This window comes from Lynx rufus, unplaced genomic scaffold, assembly GCF_022079265.1.
Source record: "Lynx rufus isolate CCGP_SWC_20201006 ecotype Redwood Valley unplaced genomic scaffold, mLynRuf1.p SCAF_5, whole genome shotgun sequence".
Lineage (NCBI taxonomy): Eukaryota > Metazoa > Chordata > Mammalia > Carnivora > Felidae > Lynx > Lynx rufus.
This window is the reverse complement of record NW_025814867.1, coordinates 9,646,535-9,673,640: the sequence shown is the minus strand read 5'-3', so window position 1 is coordinate 9,673,640 and position 27,106 is coordinate 9,646,535. Positions and strand designations below refer to the sequence as shown.

The following is a 27,106-nucleotide window of genomic DNA, read 5'->3' as shown; positions in this document are numbered from 1 at the left end:
TCAGTCTTGTCCTTTTTGTCCCAATTCTCTGATACCCCTCTGCAATCCTTGGTCTTTAGAAGTTTCTTAATTCTGTGGAGGGCAATTTGGTGACCTCTATCTAGGAATTTATCTCACTGATGGGCTCCATATGTGGAAAATTACATATAGGCAAAGGTTTTTTTTCATTATAGGGCTGTGATAGAAAAGGCGGGAATTAACTCCATGCCCAGCCCTAGGGTACTGGTCCACAGGAGTATGAACGTGTTCATCGTGGGTACGTCAACACGGTATAATGTAGGGAATTCCCTGGAATGTAGGGAAGCTCTCGAGGTTCCAACTGGAAAGTTGTCTAAGGTGTAGTATTGTGTGAAAGGGTGGCTGTAACAGTATGGACAGTATACGGCTTTCATTTACTCGTCCCAAAGAGCTGAACAGCTTTAGGTGTCCCATAAAGAGATCTCCTCGATGAAAAATGGAATACAAGTCAGAATCCGAGTGTGGTTTCCATCATTTGAACTTATTTTATTGATATTCATTAGAGAAGGAAATTGTATTGTTTTTCGATGCATTACAACACGCTTTTTTGGTAGTGGTTGCACAAGGTCGATCATGAACTATACTAAGTACTGCGACCTCCGAATTGCCGATTTTTTACACTGGTATTTCCTTTGTGGTGATGGGTGGCTCCTCTCTGAATACACAAAGTGGTCCATTCAATTCGTGGTTTTCATACTCCTTTGTGGTTCTACCTACTGCTTTAAAATACATTCAAATAAAAAAATCTCCTTGCAGTGAGTGCACGCATACAACCGAAACAACCCACACCTTCGTGTTCTGAGAATAAATACTCTAAAATCGGACGACCGACGTTTGCTCCTTTGAGACTTTCTCAAAGACGCTTCAGCGGGCGTGGGTTTCCACTCACTCAACTGGACACATTGGGGGAGGGGGCGGGGAACAGGGGACGGCAACGCGACACCTTTGTCTGCACGGGATGTTACCCTTCCTCGGATGGCTGGACCAAAGGACCACGGAACACTGAGGGACGGCGCAGTCCTCAGGTTACAATAAATAAGTTACCTGCTTGGCCTGGAATGCCACAGCCACGCCGGAACCGGAAAGGAGAGCGCATGTTTAAAACACAGCACGCACCAATAAATAAAAGGTCCGAACTTCATCAGCGCCACCCACAGGACCAGGCTCCCTTGTTCACGCACCGTTCTTCCCACGAGCACCTATCTTTTCCTAGACACAGGCCTTCGCGGGAGAGGGAGAAGATACCTTGTGGTAATAAGCACTCTGGCCCGAGACGTGAGGGCCCAGGGAGTGGGCGCCGAATGCCTGCGTGAAGACCACATCCGTGAAGACACGCGGACCAGTCTCGGGCGTCCCAGGAAGGACTGGAACCAGCAGACTGCCACAGCCCCCTTTCTCCCGTGAACTGGTTTCGTATTACGTACGGGTAGCTGGGGTTCCTTTTACTTCCACTGCTGACAGATTCCACTCCCAGCCTCCTCCCTCTACCCGCTTTCCTTTTAATCGCATTGTTAAACGTGTCGTCTCGGGGCTGGTCTTAACGGGGCTGGGACACGGGGTCCCCAAGCCCGGCCGCTCTCTCATCAGCGGTTCGGTATGAGGAAAACCGTACGGTGTCGGTGTCCTGGAACCACGGGACGCGGACTGTGACGCGCCATCTAGTACCATTACTTCCCTGCCTATAAGAAAAACAGACAACGGAACAACGGAACCCTCACGCAGAACACACGGGGGCTGCCGCAAGGGGCGACGGGAGCGTGGATACATTCTTCCAGGTCAGGCCTCCGGCCTGACGAATGATTACGGGACAGCGAAGGGCGACTGAGGTCGAAGGCATGGAAAGAAAAAGTCCCACCTCAAAAAAAAAGAAGCGACTCTCCGTTGAAGCAGAGGAGTGAAGGTCTCGAGGAAGCCGGGCCGCCGCTGAAAGAAAGAACAGCCCTGCGCTCCCGAAAGCTACATCAGCTGCGTGGGGCCGCAGCCCGAGGCTCCTGCCGCGCTTCCGGGGCGAGCGAGGGGAGGCGCCCAGGGACACCGGCCGGCAGAGGCGCGGTGCCCCGTGCCGGCCCGCGATGCACAGCGCTGGGAGCCACAGATTCACTGGTTTCCTATCCATGGGATAAGAACGACTGGGGGGGTTTCAGTGCTTCTCAAAGGAGAGGAGGAGAAAGGGCCGCCCGCCTGCCCCTGTCCCCGGCCGCACAAAGTCCCGGTGACAGCAGTGACAGCCAGGGCCCTTCCCGTGGGATATGGAGGAAGGGCAGGGCGGATACAAGTCTCCAGGTCCTATGTACACACTGTACAAAGTCTCCACTCTTCCCCCATTAGGCACGAGGTTGATTTGTCTAGCTCAAGAGGGGAGGGGCGGAGGGGGAGAGAGGGAGAACGCGCAGTGCAGTGGGGGAGAGAGGGAGGCAGGAGCGAAGACGGGTCTCCTCCAGGGGAAGGGCCCCCCTCCCGTCCTCACCGGAAGCTAGTTTGTTTGGGGAGCTTAGCACCCATCAAGATGCCCGAGGTGAGAGTCACGGGGGCTTTCATCTGCATGCTGGACCCCACCATGGTGGGGAAGCTGCGGTTCCGCCGGATGCCGCTGTTGAGCTGCAGCCCGCCGATGGCACTCGTGACCGTGGGGCATCCGAGAGGCAGGCCCTCGGGGACCAGGCCCCCGGGGACCAGGGCCTGGGCTGGGCCCGGGGGCCCACAGAGGAGAGGTCCCTGATCCTCAGTCAAGGTGGGGACGTGGGCTCGCCCTGAGTTCACCACTTTGGCCACGCCAAACCTCCTGACTTTGTCCACGAGGTTGAGGTTGGAGACGGACACGTCTGTCTGGCTCTCGCTGCTCCGGACGTTCTTCTTCTCCCTCACTTCCCTCAGGATGGAGCTGGCCGGCTTGGAAGCCAGGAAGTTGTCGTAGGGAGGGCTCGTGCACTTGAACTCAAAGGAGGGCGGGGAAGACGTGGGTGTCTGCAGAGGCGAGTTGGGTGGGGTGGAGGGGATCACCGCCATCCTGGGGGTGTAGGAGTGCAGGAGGGAGCCCCGGCCGGCCCTGTCCCAGCTCTGCGGGTCATATACGGCCGCAGAGATGCCCCGCTCCTTCAGCAGCCACACCAGCCCCAGAGACGTGCTCATGGTGGTCGTGGACTCGCGGGTGTTAGTGAAGGACTCGGCCAGGCTCAGTCTCCGTGGAGTGCACGGGGTGGCCACCGGCGTGGACTTCAAGTGGCTGGTGCCGCCACAAGCTGGAGTTGGAGCCGAGTTAAGGCTGATAAGAAAGGACAAGAGGTCATTCATCAGAAAATGCCCACGAGCCCCCACGAAAAGGTTCGTGGCCAGTCTCCTGCAGGAGTACAGGGAGGACCCGCCCAGGCTCCCCAGATGCCTCTTTCTACGTCTGTTCCTCCCTCCCGCCCCTGGGGGCCTTGGATTCCCTTGCGTGGGGGCATGGTTTAAGGTTAACAAGCTGCACATGAGTCCCTTGTCTTAGCCCCGGAGGGTGGGGACAACTGTCCCCTTGGCAGGTGACGAAACTCAGTCTCAGAGGTTAGGTGGCTGATTCAGTGTCACGCTCAGCTACTGAGTGGAAGACCCAGGATTCGAGCCCAAGTCTGGGTGACCCCAAAGATGGGGGGTGGGGGAGCCCTTCAGCAGAGAGGCTTTCTTTCCCTACCCCATTACTCAAGTTCCGGTGTTCCTTCCTACTGACTACTCCCAAGGCAAGAAGTTAACCGGGACTCGGGATCTGAGAGCTTACCCCCAAAAATGGCCCCAGCAGGTGGAGAGCCCGTGGGTGAGGGGGAGACAGGCTGAGGGGTGTGCATCACAGCAGCAGCACTCCCCGGCCTCCTGACTTCCACTATAGCGCCCTTCCCTGCACCGTGCTTCCCCCTTAGTCCTCCTCCCGTGGTTGCCGATTCCACCTCCGTGAGCAGAGTTATGGGGTCAGAGGCAGCCGTGTCATGTACTATCAGGCCTGCATCTATGGAGCTATCTAGAAAAAGGCTCACGGGAGGTGTGACACCTGTGTCACCAAAGGAAAGCAGCAAGATTTCTCCATCCACTTGTGTCATGCTGGCTGAGGACCCACTATGTTCCAGAAGCTGGAGTCCAGCAGTAAAGGGAGTGAGGCCAGCGCAGTATAACAGGGGCTGCAGGGGGAAAGACATTGCTGTCTGCTTAAAAATCAGGAAAGACCCTCTCTTAACAGCTGGTGCAGGGATGGGGCCAGGCCACAAAGGCATGGAGGTCCTTCACAGTTGCTGGCTAAACCCCTAAGGGCAGGGCAGCACACCCCTCCTTAGAGTCTTAGGAGACCTGCCCTGCTACCTCCCCAGGGCCATGGCAGGGGCTGCAGGTACCCCTTGGAGCAGGCCAGCTGGGTGGGCCCCAGGAGCTGGGGGAACAGAGCCCTTTCTCCCCAGCCTGGCAGAAGGCAGGCCAGATACCTTGGGCAAGACACCAAGTAGGGGTATGGGCAGGGAGGGGCCTCGCTCTGGAGCAGGTCCCAGGAATGACGTGAGCAGGGGCCTTCTGCTGGGGGAGGGAGGGTTCACAAGCACGTTCGAGCTAAGGCATCGTTTGGCTGCACACTGGGGTGACCTTGCCGCTGGCTGGTCAGCTCAGGGTGAGAAACCCAGAACAGGCCCATCTTACGCAAGCTCAGGGTTCGGGATGCTGGCGGGTCGGGAGCACTCAGAAACACGAGATTAGAAGCCACAGCAGATTCCTAAGGTTAAGAAATGGATTCTCCAAAAAGCACAAGTGGAATTCTACAAAACTGGTCTACAAGCAGTAGGGGGCAAAAACATGGGGGACTTAAAATCTTGTTTACAAGGCCATTCTGAGGAAGATCTTTCATTTGGTCTCAAGCTGCCATTCTTCCAAACCCAGGCAAAAAGCCTTCTCTTGCTAGTGAACGCCCAGGTCTTTTCTGTCCCTGATGAGGCTCCGGGGACCCCGAGATGGGGACAGGAGTGCTGTTTTGAGTCCTACGGCTTAGAAAGAAGATCACCAGGCACCAGCCTCTCCCGGGAGAAGCCCCAGAGCGTGGTAAAAAACCTAGAGCTCTTCCAACATCGGGCTACGGGTGGGGACGCCGGCTTCTCCAGAGGCAGGAAGGGAGTCAGAGAAGACAAGCTCAGACGTGGATTCCCTTTCTGCTGAGAACTTCAGTTAGGCCCATATTAGTGCCGGCACTCGGCTCAACTGAGCATTTAGAGGGGTTAGGGGCATCCACTGTCAAGGCCACGTTAGCCAGGCACAACCACAGAGACACATCCACGCCTAAGTCCTGGGTTAGTGGCGGCCACGCGTGCACACACAGCTCCTTCCAGGTGGCCCTGCCGGGGGCAGGCACCGCTGGCGGTGTGCTCACCCCCTGCCTCGCCTGTGGGCTCATTCTCTGCCCTACATCTCCTCTCAGCTCGACGGGGCATAGGGCCGCTTCGTCATCCTCCTCACATGACCTGCGGAGAATTATTCATAGTTTAAGGTGTTCCCTGGGGCGGCCGCTCCCTCCGAGCTGGCCCTGCTCGCCTCCCTCCCTTCCTGCTTCACCTGCATTCGCCCGGGGCCTTGCTCGACTGCACCATACAGAAAAGGGCTGAGGGGGTCACCTCACCCCGTGGAGGGAGACCGTTTTCTCTTTCACTAGAAGCTGTGGAAGGCCTGAAACCAAGCCAAGCAGACCACCCCAGGCCATACAAGTCCTCCTGCCAGTGTCAATCTCTATCGCTTCTGGAAGGCACCGAAGGAAAATGGGCCATGCTGGGCACACGGCTGGGTCTTCGAGTCTTATCCTTTCAGTCGTTACACTGTGGCTGTGGCACATGGTTCCTGCAGTCTATTCCAGAGGCACGCAGCCTCCACTCTGTGAAGGGACTCCATGCTCTACTGACAGACTTTGGGACAAAATCCCAACGGACGTGGCTTTACTGACTGTGGAAGCGTCAATTTCGGCTGGTTAGGGAGGGACGCGGCCAGCTAAAAAGGCACCTAGAGCCTGGGTCCACGTCTCTCTGTGCTGGATCTGAATCAAAAAGGGCCTCAACTCAAGAGGGAAGATGGGACCCCAAACAGCAGGTGCTACGAGACGCCTCAGCTGGCCCAAGTTGGTTCTGAATGAGCCTCTCTACTTCGGCTTTTCTTGCCAGTAAGCCTTGCAGGAAGCGCCCCGACCTCACCCCATCCTTGCCCACCCCGGGGCCGGGGTCCCTTACCTTGGCGTGACCCGCGTGAGCTCATCTGAAGGATGCAGGATACGACATGTGGTGAAGGTGAAGGTGGAGTTGGTCTGTGACATGCACTTCCCAGGGTGGTGTGCTAAATTGGGGGAGGGGGGAACAGAACATATTCCTCGCATCCAAGTAAACCCATGAGAAAGTTAAAACCCCAGCATGGCCCTCAAGGGACAGAAGAAGCGATGAGCTACCTTGTTAACCGGATCTGGGCAAGGAAGGTGTAATCACATGTTCTGGATCGAAGGTGGTCTTTCAAAAATAACCACACTTTTGAGCACTGGTTTGCAGAGCATCAAATTGCAGCTTCCGACCCAATCCAGACAGGGTTCCCCATCAGCGTTCTTTGGCCAGTAGTGGATCCAGTTTGAAGAGCTAATGAGCCCTTGGGGGTAATCTGGTTTCCCTCCTCAGGGGTCAGAATCGGCTTCCTTCTTGTGGTGTTTCACACTTCTTTTTACTGGCAAACAGGTGCCAAGTTCTGCCAAGGAGAGGGGAGAGGCGTGGGGATGGGGAGGGGCCTTGCCACCCAGAAATGGGGCAAGGCCCACATGGCTCCCTTTCCTGTGTACACGGAAAGGGGCTCGGGGGAGCTGGCTCCACTACTGTCTATGTGTGGTCCGCAGGGTGGGAGATGGGATGTCAGCTGCCCCAACAACAAGCTGGCAAGACTCCCAGAGCCCAGGGCTGTCTTTAGCTCCAGGATCAGGTGCGGTCTGACACACACCAGTGCGTGCGGCCCCCGTCCCCCGGGCCGCTTTCTTGCCGTCTCTAGGATGTCTGATTTCTAATGAAAGAGAAGTTGTCCTCAATGTATTTCCTTTTAAAGCGCTAAGGGGCTGTTGTTAAGGCAGCTGAAGACTATGATTTGGGGCAAAGTAAATCACAGAAGCATTAGGAACATGCATCAGAAAGCTGGCGAGTGGGAAGTAATGAGTGATCGAGTCTATGGGAGACATCATGATTGTAGAGGTCACCCTCGTTCATAACTCAAATGCAAAAAAAAAAAAAAAAAGGAAAAGGAAAAAAAAAAGATGCTGCTCTGGATAGCATGCACAATGGCACAATGCGGTAGTGGGACGACCCCCCGCCCTGCCCGTCCCGACACCCCTCTAGCAGCTCAGCCCCCAGAGACCTCTTGGGGGAGAGGGAACGCATTTGGTTCTCAGAGGCCATGAGCATCCAAAGATTCAAAAGGCCGCGAACTAGAATCTTCTAGCTCATTCTGGCAAGTTTTCCCTTGGGTTTGACAAAAAGGAAAATAAAACAGAAGAGATTGGTGCCCCAAACCTACAGATCCACACGCAGTTGACTGGGTCTTAAAAAACAAAAAAATAAAAAAAACAAAACAAAAAAAAGCCCGGAACCAGATGAAACAAAAACTGTCAGAGACAGGCAAACTGAAGGCAGGCAGGACAAGGCCAGAGCACAAAAATGGTGGCAGGGACAAGAGGCGCAACGTAAGACTGCTGTGCCCCGATTATGATGGTCCGACTCATCTCTCTGGGTCGAGGCAGGCGCCCGTGGCCCCTGGAGAGGCAGCCAGCACTCCGGCCACCAGAGCCAACCCTTAACCACGGGCAGCACCGGGCAGAGCAGGAAGGGGCAAAAACACACATGAAAACAGGCTTTATGAATCTTTCTCAACCGATAAATGTGACGGCTTAGGAACCGGGCAGGGTAACTGGAAAATCGCGGCCAACAAAACAAAAATGGAAGAAGCTATGAAGAAAAGGCAACCAAACAATCACGATTCTCTGGCCACAATAAGATCTAGCAACAAAAGCAATAAAAAGCCTGAGAGAAGCATCCCAAATAACAGGCGTGAGGGGTTATTTGGGAGGGAGGGAGGAAAGAAAAACGCAGGAAGGAGAGGTAACGAAGAAGACACAACAGTGGAAAGAGAGATCACCTTAAAAAAAAAAATCAAAAGCAAGGCTGGCTTTAATTAGGAGTGGACCCCATTTAAACACGGGAGATTATCGAATCAAAAGGTCCCAAAGGTTCGCTCCTCTCCCCCCACCACGTACTGGATCTTCCCTTGCGACACGTGGTGCAAGATGGACATTTTAGAGACATGGTGGCATCAGCAGAAGCAAAACCCATCTGACACAGATGGGTTTGGGGACAGGAAAAGGCTGCTAAAATTCAGAAGTCATCATTTCCCAGAAGCAACGGATAGGAAGATCAACAGGAAGGAATCAAAAGTGCCAAGCCAGAGGTTCGGCCCCTCCGAAATACCACTGGGACGCCTGGCCCCGCTCTCCGCGCGTCACCACTGCCTGCCGGGCTGCTGCAGCGTTTCCCTTCCTTGGGACACAACACAGAGACAGTGAGTCGCCCGAGGCCTCTGGTGCTCCCCACGGAGCAGCCACGGGCTGATTCCCAAAGCCCTGCCTGCGGGAGAGCAATTCCTCCAAGAAAGAGGCACAGGATGCCTTCTCGCCAGCAGGGGCAGGGGCTCAGGGGGAGGGCTCCCTCCTGGAGTCCCCTGGTCCCCACGGGACACCAGAGCCCTGCCTCAGCAGCTGTGTGTGCACCTCCTGCTGCTCACCCGGGGCTTCCGAGGACAGGGTTGCTTGGATTTAACACTCCGACTTCCTGCTTAAATCCTTTTCCTCTTCCTCAGTCCGGGCTGCAGGGCCTCACAGCCTTGCTCGGGGACAGCACCACGTGGGTTAGAGTATTCACACCGACAAGGGCTTCCCTCGAGCGTCCCCTAATCCCTCGTTATTCACATCTGTTCCTTCTCTGCCAGGTTCTGACACGGCTACAAAATCCTAATCTATCAAAGGGGACCTTTAAACTGAGTTAATCCTTGTTATTCAAGATCGTCTACACTGGTGAATTACACGCAGGGGGCCAGCGTACACATTCGTTTTTCTGCAAACATGCCTCGTGCAGGCACACCCCCTTGGCCAGCCGCAGGTCGGGGCACGGAAGGGCTTTCCGAGGCCAAGAGCTATCCTGCTCACGTGCTCTCTGATCCGTCCGTGCTTTCTGCCTAGAGCAGGTGCACTGGGTAAACGGTCTGACGGGCTGCGCTCCTCTGGAGGGGAAAAGGGTGGCGAGGACTGACGGCAAAACTGGGCGCTCGGGATCTCGCCGCTGCAGCTAGTGATGGGGCCCACGGTCTCCGGTGAGCTGGGGCTTCCTCCCTGCGTGGCCTTGAGACAGCAAGGAGGATTACGCAGACCTGGGTGATGGCTGCTCGGTGGACTGTCTGGGCCGCCCGGGGACGGGCGGGAAAGCCCACTGCTCTCCCCGTGGCCGCCTGCTCTAATTGTGAGGAGAGCAAAGGGTCACTCTGGCGGGGACATGAAGCATGACCAAGACTCTGCCGGTCTCCCACCCGTATGATGTGATCTGTACACAGTGACCCGTGCATTTCAGTCAATCCGAGTGGTGCTGTCCTTCCCCCCATACCTGGTAATGTGCTGGGGAGAACAGGAACTTCCCCTCTAAGGGTCATCATGGCACCCAGTCCTTAAAAGAGCCCTCACGTGAGCCCACATGGATGCCAAAAACTATACCTGCACCCGCAGGTTTCTAAGGAGTCACCAAAAACACACCAGGGCAAGGCTGTTTCAAAAGGGATTTCTGAGGACGGAGAAGCCTGGCCATGCCACACACCGGAGATTTTCTTTCTTTTTACTAACATGAATAACTTAAAAATCAAAATTGCAAACACATCTCCAGATCCTGGGAAAAGAGGACTCTGCCCTTGTGATGCACTGAAAGCTTCCGTATGCTCTTCCCCACTTTCCATGGGAAGAGGCCAAACCTACGTAAAGTGAACAAAATGCCTCCAATGTTTTCCTTTTCTTAATTTGAACACATAGCGTGTGAAGTTGCTGTCACACAGTTCGGATCTGCTTCGCAATTTCTATAAACTCATTAACCAACGCACACGCCCATGTTCTCTCTCCCACCTGCCCCTACAGTTCCAGTAGCTGCCATCACGTCAACAGCGGTGCCCACGGGCCAGCCTTTTCTATCCAAGAAAAACCAGACCCACAGAAAACAGAAACCATTGTCTATGCAGCTTAAAGGCATGGCTTGAGCTAAATCCTAAGAGCATCAGCACCTTTCCTTGGTTTTGCTTTGGTTTTGTTTTTACCTTTTTACTAGCTCCTAATGACTGTTACTTTTTGTTCAAGGAATAATCACATTTGGGGGAAGGGAAGGAGGCGGACATGTCTGCCTGTCAGCTGCTTGCCCATTAAAAAAAAAAAAGAAAGAAAGAAAAAAAAGAAGGGGCAAAAAGCAATTCTTTCGAATTCTTCCTAAAAGACTTAAAATGTCAGGGCATAGGAAAATGCTTTAGAGACTTCTTTCTGTCACTTCTTTATATAACTCTGCCCATGATTTTTTCTGGGAAAAAAAGAAGTTTCATGAGTTCCTGTGGGAAAAGCTCCATAAATCTTTTGTGTGCCCTCTGTTTCATCATTAATATAAATACTGTGTCCAGGGTTCACGTGGCTCTAACAAGCGTTTTCCTCTGGAGGGTGGGGAAACAACAACAGTTTCTGACACGGCAGTGCATTTCCTCCCTTCTTAAAAAAAATAAAAGTGATTTTTAAGCCAAACAGTGTTACAGGGTGGTATTTTTTAAGCCCTTAGCTCAGGCTTAACATGGGCCCCCGGAAGGCTGCCTCTTGAGCATTTCTTCAACATAGCCCCTCGTCTGTCCCTGCAGCTCAACAGAGACCTCCAAGCCCCTGTCGCAGACCCGGGCCTACAGGCACCAGGAGGTTTCTATCACAGAGATTTTTAAGCCACACAAGATCTTTTTCTGGTTTCTGTACAACTTATTTTTGGATCCTGCAAAATTAAAATAATTAAAAGCCCGTTTTTTCCCATTGCGCCAGGCTATTCCCTGTTTCATCTAAGGAGTATGTGATTTAACCGATGAGCATTCTCACAGCTTTTCATGCAGACAAGGGCAGAAATTCCCACAAGTGGCCCTTAAAATACCCTCTGGAGAAAAAGGGATTTTTTTAAAAGAATTGTGGTTAAAATGTCGAAGGGGCAAAATGCAAAAGTCTCTTTGGATCCTCTGGGTGCTCACAAAGCTGGGCCCTAGACCTTGTCCTCTCGTCCTTCCTTCTGTGGCGGATGCCCGCGGGGGTGGGCAGCTGGCCTGACTTAAGCGGCACCAAGAGCGTCCCCGCTAAGTGCCTTCCAAGCCGGTTCAGGGGCGCACTTCCCCCTCCCACCACTAGGTGGTGCAGCCGGACAGCTCACCCCACCGCCAGCACCCACCCCGGAGCTCCTCCGCTAAGTGTCAGCAGCCTGAGCAACCCCCTCAGCCGTCTGTCTGCGTGGGTCCCCCCAGAGCACGGGAAGGCTCCCCTATGGTTTTCAGAGGTGAGGCTGCCGTCCGGAAAGCACTCCCGAAGCGCAGACGTGTTCAGCAAATTGTAAGCAAGGTTGACTCCAGCTGGCGGTTTGGGGAGGAGTCAAGGACCTCACTCTCCCTTCATGTTTCCACCTCCTGGTAGCCTCTGGCCTGTTTCGTTCTGGTCTAATAGGCATCCCGATGCAAGAGCACCGGGCCTTCCTTAGCATTGCCTAACACCAGTGGGTCTGAGCAGACCGCCTGCTCTGTGCACAAGGAGCAAACTCCTGTAACCGTTCCAGAACGAAGGCTGGGTTGGTCATGTGTCATCAACTCTTTCCGTGGAGACAGAAGGGACCTTGCCTACACCCGAAGGTCTGTGAATCGAAGGAACCGAGCTTCCCTTCCAGACCCATCAGGCCCCCACGGCCCACTCTCCCTCAGGACCCACGTGGGTCCTGGGGCAGAAGGGACAGGACGGCGGGCCTTTATCCAGGCTCCTGCCCCACGCATGCACTGAAGCACTACTCAGCGGGCCCCACTTCCCCTCTGGCTCCTTTCCTCCACAGAACCCCGACCTAGGTGTCCAGTAAGGGAGCTACGAAAGAAGCCAATTCCTGGCCTGTGCCTGGGGTGCTGGGGGGAGGGCCACGCTGCAGCTTCAGGCTGCTTTCAAGGGCTGTTGTGACCAAAGGTGAGTTCTGCCTTCAACGCTTACTTGGGCACCTCGGCCCCAACTCCACTGCGGGGCCACAGCCAGACAGGCCGCCCTGACTGGCATGAGCCTGCTCTAGGGGAATTTCCCCCACCTGAGTGGCCTTCCTGTGCGCCAGCGTGAAAATAAACGGGCCTTCCCTTTCTTCTGTGCTGCTTTCACCCTACTTCTCCCTCCCCTTTAAGGATCAGGGCGTCCAAAACAATTCAACTAAACAGCCCGACCATCTGCCGACTTAACTGCATGACTTTAAAACTCTGATCTGAATCTTTTCTCACGTGCCGGGCTCCTCCCTACAAATAAATACCTAAAATTCACAACATGGACAGTACAAGATAATGACTGTTTCTGAGAAAGTGTACTTTCTATAGGAGTTAATAACATAAAATGTCCCTGAAAAAGTAAAACTATAATCTAAAAAATTGTTTTAAACAATCCATCTTAATCATCTAAATTATTTACAAACAACAAGGAATCACGTTTTTTTAAGACATGGGCTTATAAAAATCAGCCAATAATGATACAATAATACATTAAAATATATTAATTTTTTTTCCGTACTCAAAACTTTTTCTCCACGAGCTAACAGGCTCTAGATAAAAGTGCCTAATATATAAGTCTCCCCAGTTTCCTCCCTTAGGAATAGTTGCAAGAAAAAAGGCTAACCCTTCCCGTCTTCAGTTTCTCCCTACTAAGTATTCCCAGAGGCAGCTCCTGGGACTGTGCTGTCTGGCACCAGAAAAGACTAAGCCATCAGGGCACCTGGGTGGCTCAGTCGGTTAAGCGTCTGACTTCTTGCAGTTTTGTGAGTTCAAGCCCCACACTCAACTCTTTGCTGGCAGCACAAAGCCTGCTTGGGGTTCGTTCATTCATTCATTCATTCATTCACACTCTCCCTCTCTCTCCCTCCCTCCCCCCCCCCCTCTCTCTCTCTCTGACACTCCCCCATTTGTGCTGTCTCTGTCTCTCTCAAAATAAATAAACTTAAAAAAAAAAAAAAAAAAGAGAAACCCTAAGCATTAGGGACAAACCAAGGCAGGGACCAGACCAGCCCGGATACAAATCCCAAGACCGACTATGCCCTAGTCCTTCCTGCTGAAGCTTAGCTATTTACCTGTGACTCCAAGACTGTGTACAGAGTGCCACTTGGGGCCTCTGGGGTGATCTATTTAGAGTGACATCCTTCTTACATTCCAGTAATCAAAACGGTCCTGTTACTCCCAATAGAGAGAAAAGGGCCAAATCGCTGTTTGCACCGATCCCCTCTGAGCACTGAGCTTTTAACAACTCTGACCCAGCAAATGAGCTCCAAAGAACCCTTCTCTAAATGCTCAGCCCTTTCCTGTGTTACCTTCAGCGATCTATAGAACTCTTTCTGAACGCATGCTTCCAACCTGGGATCCCTCTAAATGTCAACTATAGATTTGTGTGCCTCTCTTCAAAGTTGCTGGGATGAATTTGCTGAGGTTTGAGGAAAGAGGGAAGAAGCAATTGAATACGTCTTTGTCTAGGGTAAGGAAAGTGGTCAGGACTTATGTCCTCATAATTGGTCCCCTCTCCCCCTCTGACCTTCAAGAGAAGCTCTTAGCTGACTTGACAAGTTTTACTCCTTTTGTGTAACTTCTTAAAGACACATTTAATGGTGCTTCTTCACACTTAAAGCATTCACTTTCTAGTCCATGTAGGACTACAGGAAGAGGTCATCACAGCTGACACGATTCCTACAGTCTCAGTCACATAAATCAGCAGACGCCGTGTTTCCCATACCACTGTCTGCCTTCCGGAAGGACAACGGTGCTGCTAACAAAGGTAAGTGACAATACCACAGCTGGTCTCCCGTTCTGAAGATATTCAGTAATAAACATTTTCATTCCCTTGCAAGCTTAACCTGATAACTGCTAAGAAAGTAAATAAGCAAACCATAAACCTATGTGCTAAACCAATCCTTTTCACTTTGAATGCTTTACCTCTGAAGTTGATGTCAAAGAGAAAAGGAAAGTTGGGTCCAAATAAAGTCCCTTGCCATAGGCATCCAAACTTAGCCTGGGAGGCGCCATCACGAACCTCAGCTCGCTCCTGCCCTGTACCTCAGCAGGGGGAGTTGTGGCCTTCATGAACGAAAGTTATGAATCACAAAGATGCATGTCCTCTCCTCAAATCTAATGACTCGGGATGTCATGAGGATGACAACATTGGCTGAATACATCATTGGCTGGGTCTCTGCCCTGACCCTACAAGATAGTTTCCTTGTCTCCTCAGCACTGCAGTCCGGGGGGGGAGGGGGAGGGGTGTTGTCCCAGGAAATCTGGGGCAAATGGTGACCACATGACCCCTGTAGTTCCAGGGCCCTGAGCCCAAAGTGTTTCATCCCAGTGACACCTAGGGTGTAAATCTACAAACGCATGGTCACGTCTTTAATGGGGCAGCAGGGGGTGGGTAATCAATCAGAGCTCCTTTCCAGATTCATCTGGGGTCCTCTCTCTGGAAATACTTCCAACCTGGGACCCTCTAGATGTCATTGTCCTAGGGCTTGTTGGGTTAGGGAGTACTGCTAAAACACTTTTTAAAAATCCGCTCTGAACACATATGCAAGCTGGAAAGAAAACACATACACCTTCATTGAAGTTAGAAATGTGAAAAGGCCGCTCTATCCACCAGTTGTCTGAAATCCTGAACACCTTCTGGGCTTTTTCCTATTCCGATGCTCCGCGGAGGGACAGGGTCTCTCATTCACCATCTGAGCGACCGGGCGCTCCTATCTTCCCCCTTAAAATGCCCAACTCTGCTCAGCTCGGTTTGGAAATCACCGCAGGACTCGACAATCTGCCCCCCGCCCTGCCCCAGACTCAGGGAGAGACCCACAACAGGAAGAGGGGAGCTGATGTGTGGGGCGGGGGCAACAATCCCCTCCTTTTTAGCAGCCTTTCCTGCTCCCCCGTCAGGAGCCCCGCTGGGCCATGCACCTCCAACACGGGCAGGGAGCTACACCCATTTGTTACAAAAAGGAGGCATCAGACTCTGCGTTAAAAAACAGACCCGCACGATGGGAATGCTTTAATCATCACCCACACAGACGAGCGGAAGCTACAGACAGAGAGCCACTACGGATGGTGCTCGGAACAGAGGCGAGAATGGCCCAGAACTCGGCCTCTGGTAAAGGTGCCAGGTTTACAGGACTCATGGCAGTGCCCTCACCAGACCCCTCCTCCTCCTCCTCCTCCTCCTCGGCCGCGGGCGGCTCCTGCATCTCCTCTGGGAAAGCCTGAGGCCGGCGTGGGTAACTTCTGCTGCCTGAGACAGTCACGCGTGCTCGGGACCCCTCACCTGAGGTCTCTGGGTGCTGAACTGGCGTGGAGGTAGCTAGGCCCGGGAGGGAAATGTGGTCACCTGTGTCGTCTTCCTCAAAGTCGTTAAGGCAGTACACTTCGTCCAGGTCAACGTCCAGTGTCCGGAAGCCCTTGGTGACCACACCGGGCCGGGGGTCCAGGATGCCCCCGAGGTGGGGCTGGGCCAACTGCTGCCAGTGGTGAAGGGTGGCGGAGCCTTGCAGGAGAAAGGGCAGAGAAGGGGGGACAAGGCAGAAGAGAGGGTTAGGATGCGAGTCCGAGCTGACGGCCGTCCCCGCCCTCAGAGTGCGGAGCGTGACCCTCAAGCGGGCCCTGAGCCTCGTGGGTGAACTCTGGCAGGGGCACCGGGGGAGCGGCCCTGGCTCTTGCTACCGTGTGACGGGCGATCACCTTGCCACGCCTGGGAGGGGCACCGACTGAAGGAATCAAAAACAAAGCTTTTTACACAGTAAAATGAAAGCCATAAGGCGTGGCAAGGATGTCTGGTGACAAACTTTTAGTCAACCCATTGTCAGTCCCCAAATCCAACATCGTATCAACTTAGGAACTGGAGAGGAAAAAAATAAGCAAGACCAAGTACAAAAGGGCGGGGGGGCGGGGGAGGGTGCAAGTACAGAGTCTATGCCAAGTACGCACCGTTGGGAACACGGAAGACAGAAGCAGAGGCAGAGTAAGACCATGTCAACTCGGGACCCACAACATGAGAAAAGCAAAAGGCAATTAGAGTAGCACGCAGAGATAAGCCGTAGGCACGACTGTAGTCTTCTTTACTTATTAGGGTTTCTATTTTCGACCAGCAAACCTGATAGGCTGCAGGTTTGGGAGAGGGAAAGGGAAAGGGAAAGGGACGAACTCGGTGTGAGTGACGAGTATGTAAGTCCGTACAGAGGTCTGAAGCAGAGGAGATCTCCTTAGTGACACCAGACCCCAGGACTCAGATGACACAGTGCAAGGTCTGTAATAACACCGGAGTGTGTCCCTGAGGACCTCGAGGGTGTCATGGGTGCTCACGAAGAGAAGTGTTCCAAGAACAATTATGCTTAGCAAACCTGGGTTGACAAGTAGATTTACGGAGGAACGTCTCAAAATCTTTGGTATGTTGCTATGTCCTGGGATTCTGGCCAATCCATTTGCCTTTTGAAGAACAACCCCCTTCCCCTTTGGAACATTTATTACACCTCGCGTGGCCCAGGTATGATGGCCCATGAGGCTGGGTGTCTGTCCCCATTCTACAGATGAATTAGTGGGTCACGCAAATAAACATTCTACTCGAGGGGCGCCTGGGTGGCGCAGTCGGTTAAGCGTCCGACTTCAGCCAGGTCACGATCTCGCGGTCCGGGAGTTCGAGCCCCGCGTCAGGCTCTGGGCTGATGGCTCAGAGCCTGGAGCCTGTTTCCGATTCTGTGTCTCCCTCTCTCTCTGCTCCTCCCCCGTTCATGCTCTGTCTCTCTCTGTCCCAAAAATAAATAAACGTTGAAAAAAAAATTAAAAAAAAAAATAAACATTCTACTCGAGAGACTTCGAGAGCAGTTCTCAGGCATAGGAAAGCGAGAGCCTTCCTGCACCAATGCCTCCCAGTTACCACTGGTTAACCACCCAGTTACCAAGGATGTCCTCTATTGGGCAGGCAAGAATCCCTCCAAGGCCTCCAGGGGCACATCAGAAAGGGGGACCAGGGAGCCAGGAGGCAGCAGCTCAGGAGTCAAGAGAAAAGAGAAGGAAAACGGTGGCAGGCATCGGAGTCGGGGATCAGTCCAGGAATGTGAACAAGATGCGGGGAACCCCCCTCAACGGCAGCTCCTGACCCTGTGGCGTGCCTGGTGACTGTGCTGCCTCCAACATACCGCTGGGAAGGAACTTCTCAGGAAGCAGTCCCGGCCGGTGAGTCTTGAAAGGACTCTGTAAGTGGGCAGTTCCAAACTCACTTAAAAGAGAAACAGTGGACACGCTGCCAATACGTGTTCAGGACAGTCCCTAGACACCCACTTTGAGGCCTGTCCCAGTTTGAAAGGCCACCTACTTACTCTGAATCTACTGCATCGACATAGAAAATATCCTCAGTGCAAAAGGAGTGAGATCATACAGAGGCACAGTGGACGAAAGAGAGCATCACATCCCTGCTCCCTCACTAGCTGCTAAGAGACGTCTAGAGCAGTGGTTCTCAGCTGGGGACGTCTGTTAACATCTGGAGACATTTTTGTCACAACTTGGGGGGAAAGACGGAGCGCTAAGCGCATCTCATGGGTAGCGCCCGGGATGCTACAGGACGATGCCCAGGACAACCCCAACAACAACCCGGAATGACCCGGCCCCAGATGTCAGCAGGGTGGAGACTGAGAAACCCTGGCCAGGAGCTGTGGTCTCAATTCTCAGACCCTTCGAGAACCTGGAGAGCTCACGGACTCTATCCCAAAAAGGAGCTCACAGGCAAGCGGCAACGTGCGTAACTGTTCAGGGCTTTGCAGACATGCTGAAACCCGCTCACGGGATCCTGAATCCTAGATGTCACGGCTTCATTTTTTTTTTTTTTTCATTACCCTGTATGGAGCATACCTGTACAGCAGCTTCTTTTAATACATATTATGTCAACTCACTGCTCCAAAATCCCTGATGAGGGAACTGAGGTGCACTGAAGTTGGATAATTTTTCAAAGTCCTGGAGGGGTGGCATAGCCAGAGGTCAGTGCTAAAGGCCAGGTTCTTTCAATCTCACACTGCCTGACCCCCAGAGTCCACAGGTGTGTAAAGAAGGATACCTGTGCTCCAGCCAGGAACCCAGACTAAGCGAGAAGCCTAAGTGGTGGGCGGTAAAACTTCCAGGTGGCTGTCCAAGGCCCGTCAGGAGACATGCACACACAGCTGCCGATGGAATCTCTCCAGCCACTCCCGGAGACCCCCATTCATAATGCATACTGAGCCCCCTGTTCATGTGTTCACTGGAAGCACGGGCACATTCCTGGCAAAAACACTGCACTGGGGAGAAGTCTTAACAAGGCCCTGTGACTTCTAGCTTGGGACCGCACATGCTGGTCTTGCCGCAGGATGACCAACCCTTGGGTCCAGAGTGGCCACGTCACCTCTACTTTTGGAAGGAGAAGAGAGTTGACAGACACTGGAAAGTGAAGGACCGTGTCAAGAAGTGCTAAAGGCCCTCATCCTTCCGGAAGGGGCTGAGATGTTTACGAAGCACTGGGAAGGAACTCAGGGAGGCAGGGGTCTGGGCCCGGACAACTGTCCCAGTCAACAGATCAACTATCTGTTCAACTAGCTGTGCAACAGACTGCCCTCATCCCGCCCCACCCCAGGCATGGGCTCGAGAGAGAAATGAGGCTACGAAGGGTTTGCTGCTTGGGATTCAAGAGGCTGCAGAAGGACATGGGGTTATTTGCCTTTCCCGAACATGCAGAGCCGAGGGAATTTAGTGAGACTGCAATGGAAAGACTATGCTGACATATGCATCATTCTTGGATTTTGGCCCCTGTCTTGGGCAGCTCTTATTCACATCGAACAGCCAACCTTTACTGAGCACCTAGTAAGGGCCAGGAGTCCTAGGAGGTCTACATTTATTAACTCGCTTAATCATGATCACCCTGTCCTCGTTTTATAGATGAGGAAACTGAGCACAGGGAGGTCAGGTAACTTGCCAGAGGTTGCAAAGCTGGCAAGTGGCTAATCTGGGTGGGATTCAAGCCCATGCTGGCTCCAGTGTCCAGCCTCTTCACCACATACACCGTCTCTTGGCCAGCAGTGGGGAGGCCTCCTGAGTGTGAGTTCTCAGAAATCAGGTCAACACCACACCTGACTGGCTTCTTCAGTCCTCACACAGGTGTGTTCCATGCTGCAAAAGTGACCTTCCATGCTGCAAAAGGTTAGCGAAAGCCTTCGCAACCCTGTTATCTGAAGTCACGTCAGGCTGTGGAGCTCACAGACCATTTCCGTTCCTGACTGGTTCTGAGGCCCCAGAAAGGTTTCCTGAGTCCAACACCTGGGCAAAACAGCTAGCTCCCCCTCAATCCCCTGCCACTGCCTGGGACCACCATGTTGGAATTCTTACGAATCTCCTGGCTGCCTGAAGTCCTGCCTTGGATACGAGATGGAGGACAAAACAAAAATTAAATATGAACGGCATCTTATTCAGAGCCTCGGCTGCCTCTTTCCTATTCTCCACACCCCGCCCTGGCTTCCTTCATCTGTAGAGCACAAAGGAGAAGTACTATTAGCTACCTGTCATCACACCCCTCCTCCCCAACCACATGAGAACAAGGCTGGGGGGCAGGGAAAGAGAGGAACTTCCCTGTCCCAGTTGGCACCAAGATGAAGCTCTATGAAATGAGCGTGTGGACAGCAGAGAAAACAGTCACCACACCTTTCCTTGTTTGCTTTCCCTCCACATCCCACTGTTCTGACTACAAGTTTTTGTATCATCAAAGGAAAAGAAAACCAAATCCATTTATGTCAGAAGAATACCTGGGACTTAAAAGTTAAAGCTAACCTGTTGGACAAGGTCTAGCATAGCCTAGAAGTAGATGCTGTCCTCTAATTACATACTGACTTGTTTTTGGGGAAATACCATCTTGGTATTTCCGGGGGGTCGGGGGGAAATACTGCCCAACTCATCTCTTTAATGCAGGGCTGTCTCTTCTAGTCTGGAAAGTTTTGTTTGTTCTTCACTTGCTTAAAACGCCTAAGGTAAGATGATGAGACAAGAGTGCTAACCTTAAACACCGAGCCCAGCTATGTTGGCTGACACCAATGAGCAGATAGCAAGATGAATTAAATAGGTAAGGGAGACACAGATTGGCTATCTGCTGTGATCCCAGCCAACCTCCAGGGGCCTCACCCCAGGCACGTTTACCTGGGCCACCGAAGACCAAAGGAGTCTTATTGGCTTCTGAGCAGGCTAGCGGAAACGGATGATGTAAGAACTCAGCCCCAGCACAGTGCTGGTCCGGGTTCTCAACACTGGTAAGGCCACCCTCCAGACCTGAGCTGCTGCAACAGGGGCAAGTGTGGGGAACCTGAGTTTTAATTAGCACCTATTAGGTGCCAGGCATAATACAAAACACATCACATGGACTCCTCACCACAATTTTGTGTGGCAGATGTAAGCCTTATTTCACAAATAAGGGGGACAGGGCTCAAAAAGGTAACTTGTCTAATGCCACAGAGATGCGCTGAACCCAGCGTCAGGCAGACTTCTGTGTCAGCACTCCATCGTATCATATTAAACATAGTAACACAAAAAATAATTGTGAAGGGAAGGAAGAAAGGAAATATTGGTTGTATTTTAAACAGCTAAGAAGTCAGAGAACTACAAAATGGAGGACAGGGATCTCTATCATGAGAATGCATGACAGTCCATGGTGATAAGATATGACTTCTTAGTGGTGGTGATTTAGCATCCTGGTGAGCTGGGTACTATCAATGAAAGTCACCTAGCAAATCTAATGGGATTTCCTCTTATTCTATTAACACAAAAATACTGCTAAGTCACAAGATTAAAAGAGGAAAAAAAAAAGATGAATTGGTCGAAATAAAAGTTTAATAATCTCTTCCTGCAATATGCTTGGAAAATGAATCCAAAGACATATTCTTAGATGATCTAATGAAATACAAAGTCAAATACAGAAATCAGACAAAATAGAGATGGTAATTCCAATGAGCTTTAAGAGACAAAGGAGAAAAAAAGAAAAGAAAGGCAGAAAGTAAAATTGCAGAAATGGAAGATTTTATTGAAAGAAAAACAGACATAATTATGGATCAGGAAACAATCACCAAGCTCACAACTGAATAAACAATTAAAAAAAGAATGAGCCATCCCTTTTCTGAAATCTAATAAGGGCCTAAATTATACAATTAAAAAATAATCACGAAGAAAGAAAGTCAGCCCACCCTCTTCCTTCCTTTGAAAACTATACGACCCAGGACCCAGTTAAGTCTTAGGTCTTTAACAAGCACACCCTCATTTTACAGCACACATTCTCAACAGGGGTGATACTGCCCCCAATGGGTCAGAAATGGGTTATTATGGGGTGAAAAGAATCCTAATCTTTTTAGGCAGAAGCAGAGATATACATATAGTACATCAACAGTATATCTGTCATATTAAATTGTAGGGGTGGCAATTAAGAGCATATGTCTAAGACCTCGCCTTAAGAATATAGGTCTAAAGTGATAAATACAGCCTTACCCAGATTCTGATTGGGCTTTGCGTCAGAAATGTAATACAGAGGTACCCTCTCAAACACCCTCTCAAACTCACATGGGTTTCCAAACCAAAGGAGTCAAAAATGAAAAATACCAACACTGGGTGGCTCTTGCCAGGGTGGTGGTAAGTAAAGGGAGGACATTTATAATGCCTGGAGGACAAAGAAAGAAAAAAGGTGAAATTTTCCATGAGTTTAATCATCCGGGGTGTCCCTGGAACTGAAAAGTAAATTGCCCCTGGGAAAGGCAGGCTTAAGGAAGCGCGAACTCACCGGCCTCGGCGGCCGCCCCCTGCCTGGCCCCCCAGCGGTGGAGGAGGCGCAGGAGGCTGGCTCGATCACACCGCCAAGGCGGAAGGAAGAAAGCCACACCCTCCTCACTGGCAGACCAGAAGCAAAACGTGTGAGCCCACCAACTGCAAATCGCTTTCGCATGGTTACGGAAAAAAGCTACTTCCTGCGCTGCTCTGCACCCCTCCCCGACGCCAACGTTTGGGGGGGGGTGGGGGGTCCAAGCATTCATTCCCGGTGCTTCTCAGACCCCAGGCGTGACCTAATGAACTTTTCAGTACCTTAGCAGGGCCTCTGCCTCCCGCAAAGAGGTTTACTTCTAAGGTTCTAAATGCAAAGGAGAGAGGACTGGGAAACCAGCGTCAGCACGTTGGTTCCCTGTCTTTGGCCTTGCGGGCCGAGGTCAGCCCTGGCCCGCGTGCGCACTCGCACCCCTGCCCCGGCCGGGCCCGGGCCGGGCGCCGCCGTCAGAGGAACTCAAACCAGCAGCGCGGCAGGCTGTCGCGGAAGAAAAAGGAGTAGGTGTTACAGCGGCTGCCCGCTTGCCGGTGGTGGATCAGGGACCACAGGCGGTCGCTGAGGAGGGTGGAGAGGGGCCGAGGCCCCCGGTGATCACCTTCCAGCGGCTTCACGATCTGGAGTTTCTCGGGCAGGTAGGAGCGGCTGCTGAAGGACATGCCCGAGAAGCCGGTGAACTCGGAGAAGCGGGAGTGGGTGCCGAGGGACATGATGCTCTCCGTGGGCGTGAGGGAGCCGCTGAGCAGCTCGCCCTTCTCCGCCAGCTCCCGGAGCTTCCGCTCCTGCTCCTCCTCGAAGAACCTCCGCTCCGAGAGGTAGTTCTCCCGGCGGAGGGACAGCCGCCGCAGAGCGGTTTCCAGGTCGTGGGAGCCCGGGGTGCCCGGCGTCCCGGGCTTCTTGCTCCGCTCGTCATTCCTGCAGAAGGAGGGAGATGGGGCTGAGCGTGGGGCACCCCGCAGCGGGCGCGGTGCAAGGTGCGTGTGGCAAGGAAGGCCTTCCTGCTAGGTGCACGGGGTGGACAGGTCGGAGTGGCTGCGGGATGGATAGGGAAGCGGACGAGGCAAACAGCTGAAATTTAGGCAAAAATGGGGGCATAAATGATTGCCCGGAAGAACTAGTTCCCTCTGGTGGGTGTTTTGGGAGGTAGAGGGAAAGCACTAAGGTGCGTTAAAACAAAAAAAAAATTGTGAAAAGAACTCCTGTTGCTATAAACCTCTCCCTAGGGAGCCCTTAGGGAGAATTCTTCAGGATGCGGGTCCTAGTCACCAGAAGGGCCACTGGTTCCAGAGGCGTTTCTCTGTCCTCTTGAATTAAAAGAGCTGTTCTGATTAAGCAGTTTCCCCCAATTTTATTATCACGTAAAAAGGGTACACAACACAGCTGGCCTGTGTGTGTGTGTGTGTGTGTGTGTGTGTGTGTGTGTGTGTAGGGGTGGGTCTGCAGGGCTTTAGGACAAAGAAGTGCCCACTGCTAAGGAAGCCCCACCCCAGGGACAAGCACCTTTGAGGGGGTCCAGGACCCCACCTTCCAAAGCAAACTAGATTCTGGCCAGGAGAGAGAGACTGAGTCCTCCTCTACCTTTTAAACATTCAAGCTACCAAAGGGCTCATGAAACAAATGTCCATTCTGCAGCTCAACAGTGAAGATTAACAGAAAAATACTCATTTACCCTCCCCTTCAGCATCTGACAGAGAAGCAGACTTCCTGTTGTACCTCTTTAAGCTTGTGAAAATACCAGAATCAAGAATGACTGTAAACACAGAGTGTTGTTAAACCAGATTAAAACACTGAAAGCTCTAGACTTTTCCCATGACTCTTTATCAGTCTTCCTCTTCTGGTGACTGAACTTACACTCTAAACACACTACCTCTCCCCAAAACAGCCAGATAAAAACTCTGGGCTGGCTCACCCCAGGTCAGCTGACTCTGCTTCCAGGATGATGCTGTTGGTCTTGTTGTCCAGGACCACGTTGCCAACATCACTGCCATAGAAGCTAGACCGGGGGGTGCTGACGCAGCTGGACAGGAGGGAGTTCACGGCTGAGGACTGGTTGGAGCCAGGGATGTTCATGGGGGACGGGGTCAGAGACCTCTGCTTGACGACCTGGTTGATGTTTCTCACCGTCTCAAAGACTCGCCTCTGGTGACTGGGGGGAATGCACAACATCATCCATGAATAAACAAATGCAGGAATGACCATGGAGTCCAACCTTCCAGAAACTACCATCTAGGAGCCAAAAGGCAGCTGGCCCACGTGAGCCCCCAAACAACCTGCCAGCCCGTGCTTCCAGTGTTTCTTAGGGCATTGGCTGGAACTCAAGAGACTCAATGCCCACTGAATTCAGGCCTCTCATAAATACGTGGTTGTGTCCTAAAGGTGATGCTAGCAAGGGGATACTGCTTTTCTCTCCCTTAGGCTTCACCCACAAATAATACTAAAGTAGGGCTTTTGTCTCCCAGATACTTTTCCTCTTTCATGACGGTCACCAGAATGTAAAGTCCAAGAAAGCAGCGTTCACTGCTCAACACATAACAGGGCTCCAGAAATATCTGTGGAATGAGTATCTGGTGACCATTCATATACATTTTAAAAAAGCAAGACGAAGTTAGTCTTAAACTTCTATAAGGAGATGGTAAACGCCAGATTAATATTTTTTTAGCAACTGCTATTTCTAAGAGCGGAACCTCCCTTTGATGCTCATTTGTTTCTTTTTAAGGAGACAAGGTAGGCACGTTGCTACAACGGCCACCTCCTTCTGGGATGCAGAGGCCTTCACACATGCACCGAGGCTCAGGGACTGTGGTCACTCCCGGGATCCCATTTCAGTTCCAGCTGTGAGCTTCGGGTACAGAAAATACACAATGAAATCGGATCCACAGTGTCCTCAGAAACACCTCAGGGCAGGCCTAGAGCAAGAGCTCACGTTAGGAAGAGAGTTGGTAGAGGTCAATATCCCTAAACATATCCAGGAAGGAAGTAGAAGCCTGGGCACTCCTTGAAGAGCCTTCATACTGCATCTCATTTTTCTTTTCCTAACAGACATTAAAATTGTTTAAAGCTTAAACTTTAAACACCTTTTGGTGTTTTTCACCGAAAGGAAAGATAAAAACAAGTCGTGGTGTCAAGGCAGAGTCTGTAATTAACAGAGATAAGAAACATCTCTCTCCTTACTCAACTTTCTAGAAGTTCAAAACCTATCTTTGAAACCTAGTAAGAGCTGCTGGGGGCTATTATCAGCTGTGTCCTCTTGTCTCACTTAATCTGGACCCAAATCTGTGGAAGGACCACAGTGATCACTTGGGGGTTGTCTGAGACCCAGACGTTGTTAGTTTTGATGACCACGGGGCACGAGCCAGTCTCTGGGAAGCCTAGAACCGAGGGCGTACGCGATGTCTGGAGACTCAGGCTCTTCCAATTGCAGCTCCTTGCGCATCGTTCCCTCGATCTCTGCTGCCAAGGAGTCCTGAGAAAAGCCAGAAAACACACTGAGTGCACAGCAGTTCAAGTGCTCTGTCTCTAAAAGATGCGCCTGGCTGGCTAGCCACAGGAGTGTCAACCGAGGTCTCAGAAGCTTGCAAACTACCATGACACAAGGCTGACGGCATTCATCACTGCTGGAAACCCTGACTGAGCAATCCCCACGGCAGGTCCCGAACGGAGCAGTCCCGGTGGGCACTGGGTGTAAAGGCCCTGAGATCCCATGCAGCTAAGGGTCTCAGAGCAAACTCCATGTTCCCTTGGCCAAACCATAGAGCTGTGACTCTGCCACAAGGAGTGGCGAGGAACTTAGGGAGGACGGGACCTGAGTCGTGAGCACTGGCATCTGAGCCTCTGCTCTCATGGCCCTCTGCCCCCGGCAAGAAAAGCTCTCCCCGTCAACGACGCATCACCCACCTCCCTCTAACGGCCAGCTCACACGTCCTTTCCACCAGTAACCCTTCATTCCTCCCCCTAGAAAGACACCCAACACATGAAATCCCTGCGAGTTCCCTGAACAGTTAGTCCACTTAGATCTCTCTCCAGCTAGGTTGTGAACTTTGTGGTTTGGGGGAAGGCCTGGCACTGATAACTTCTCACTTTCCGGATGGGCCAGGCCCCAACCGGAGACTCAACAACAATACAGGCTGCCTCCCTGACCACCTGCCACTCCTCACCGTATCAGCTGGAGCCTAACAAGCAATCCCACACGCTGCCACAGGTAGATGCCAACAGGAGGACCAGGTGTGTGCAGCAAAGCACCTGCCGAGGCCTCAGAGAAGGACACCACCTAGGACAACCTGAAGGGAAGGGCTGACTCTGTACTAACCAACACATTTCCTGGGATGATAGGAATGTGCTTTCTGCACTGTCCACTGCGGGAGCCACCGGCCACACGTGGCTATTGAGCACTTGAAACACGGCCAGTGTGGCTGAGAACCTGAATGAACCGTACTAATTTCAGTGGATTTAAATTTGCATGGCCACTTGTGGCCAATGGCTTCCCAGCAGACAGAGCAAGGGACTCCAAGGTGTCTACCTCCAAGCCCCAAAGTCAGGGAGGGATGCTCCAGTCTGGAACCTGGGACCAAGTGGGGAGACTTACAGGAGTCAGCAAGAAGCTGGGTCAATAAATGGTTAATGGGCTTGTTTTCAATTCCTATTCATAAGTGGGCAATTTTATTTAGTAATTACTACCCACAGATTGACAGTCAACATAACCCAGGTTGTAAAAGGTTCTCTGGGTGAATAGGACTGACTTTTTTAAAGCCAGTTTACTATTCATTCATTCATTCATTCATTCATTCATGTATCTGTTTTAGAGAGAATGCACATGCAGGGGAGGAACAGAGGGAGAGAAAGAGAATGCCAAGTAGGCCCCATGCCCAGCATGGAGCCCAACACAAAGCTCGATGTCATGACCTTCAGATCATGACCTGAACTGAAATCAGGAGTCTGACA

General features: G+C 52.1%; 1 protein-coding gene across 9 annotated transcripts in view; it reads right to left on the bottom strand.

The window, feature by feature from the left end:
* Window positions 1-478: 478 nt before the first annotated feature.
* The window catches only part of TRAK1 (trafficking kinesin protein 1), a 124,232-nt gene continuing 97,604 nt past the window's right edge, over window positions 479-27,106 (bottom strand). For 4 of the 9 annotated variants that reach the window (XM_047099567.1, XM_047099563.1, XM_047099568.1 and 1 more), the window contains 6 exons: window positions 25,555-25,631; window positions 24,078-24,314; window positions 22,767-23,083; window positions 15,632-15,850; window positions 6,234-6,336; window positions 479-3,280 (listed from right to left, as the gene is read on the bottom strand). In XM_047099567.1, the coding sequence (XP_046955523.1) occupies window positions 2,482-3,280; window positions 6,234-6,336; window positions 15,632-15,850; window positions 22,767-23,083; window positions 24,078-24,314; window positions 25,555-25,631 (1,752 nt within the window). In that variant the 3' untranslated portion in view covers window positions 479-2,481. The other 5 variants (XM_047099564.1, XM_047099571.1, XM_047099572.1 and 2 more) reach the window with 4 other exon arrangements.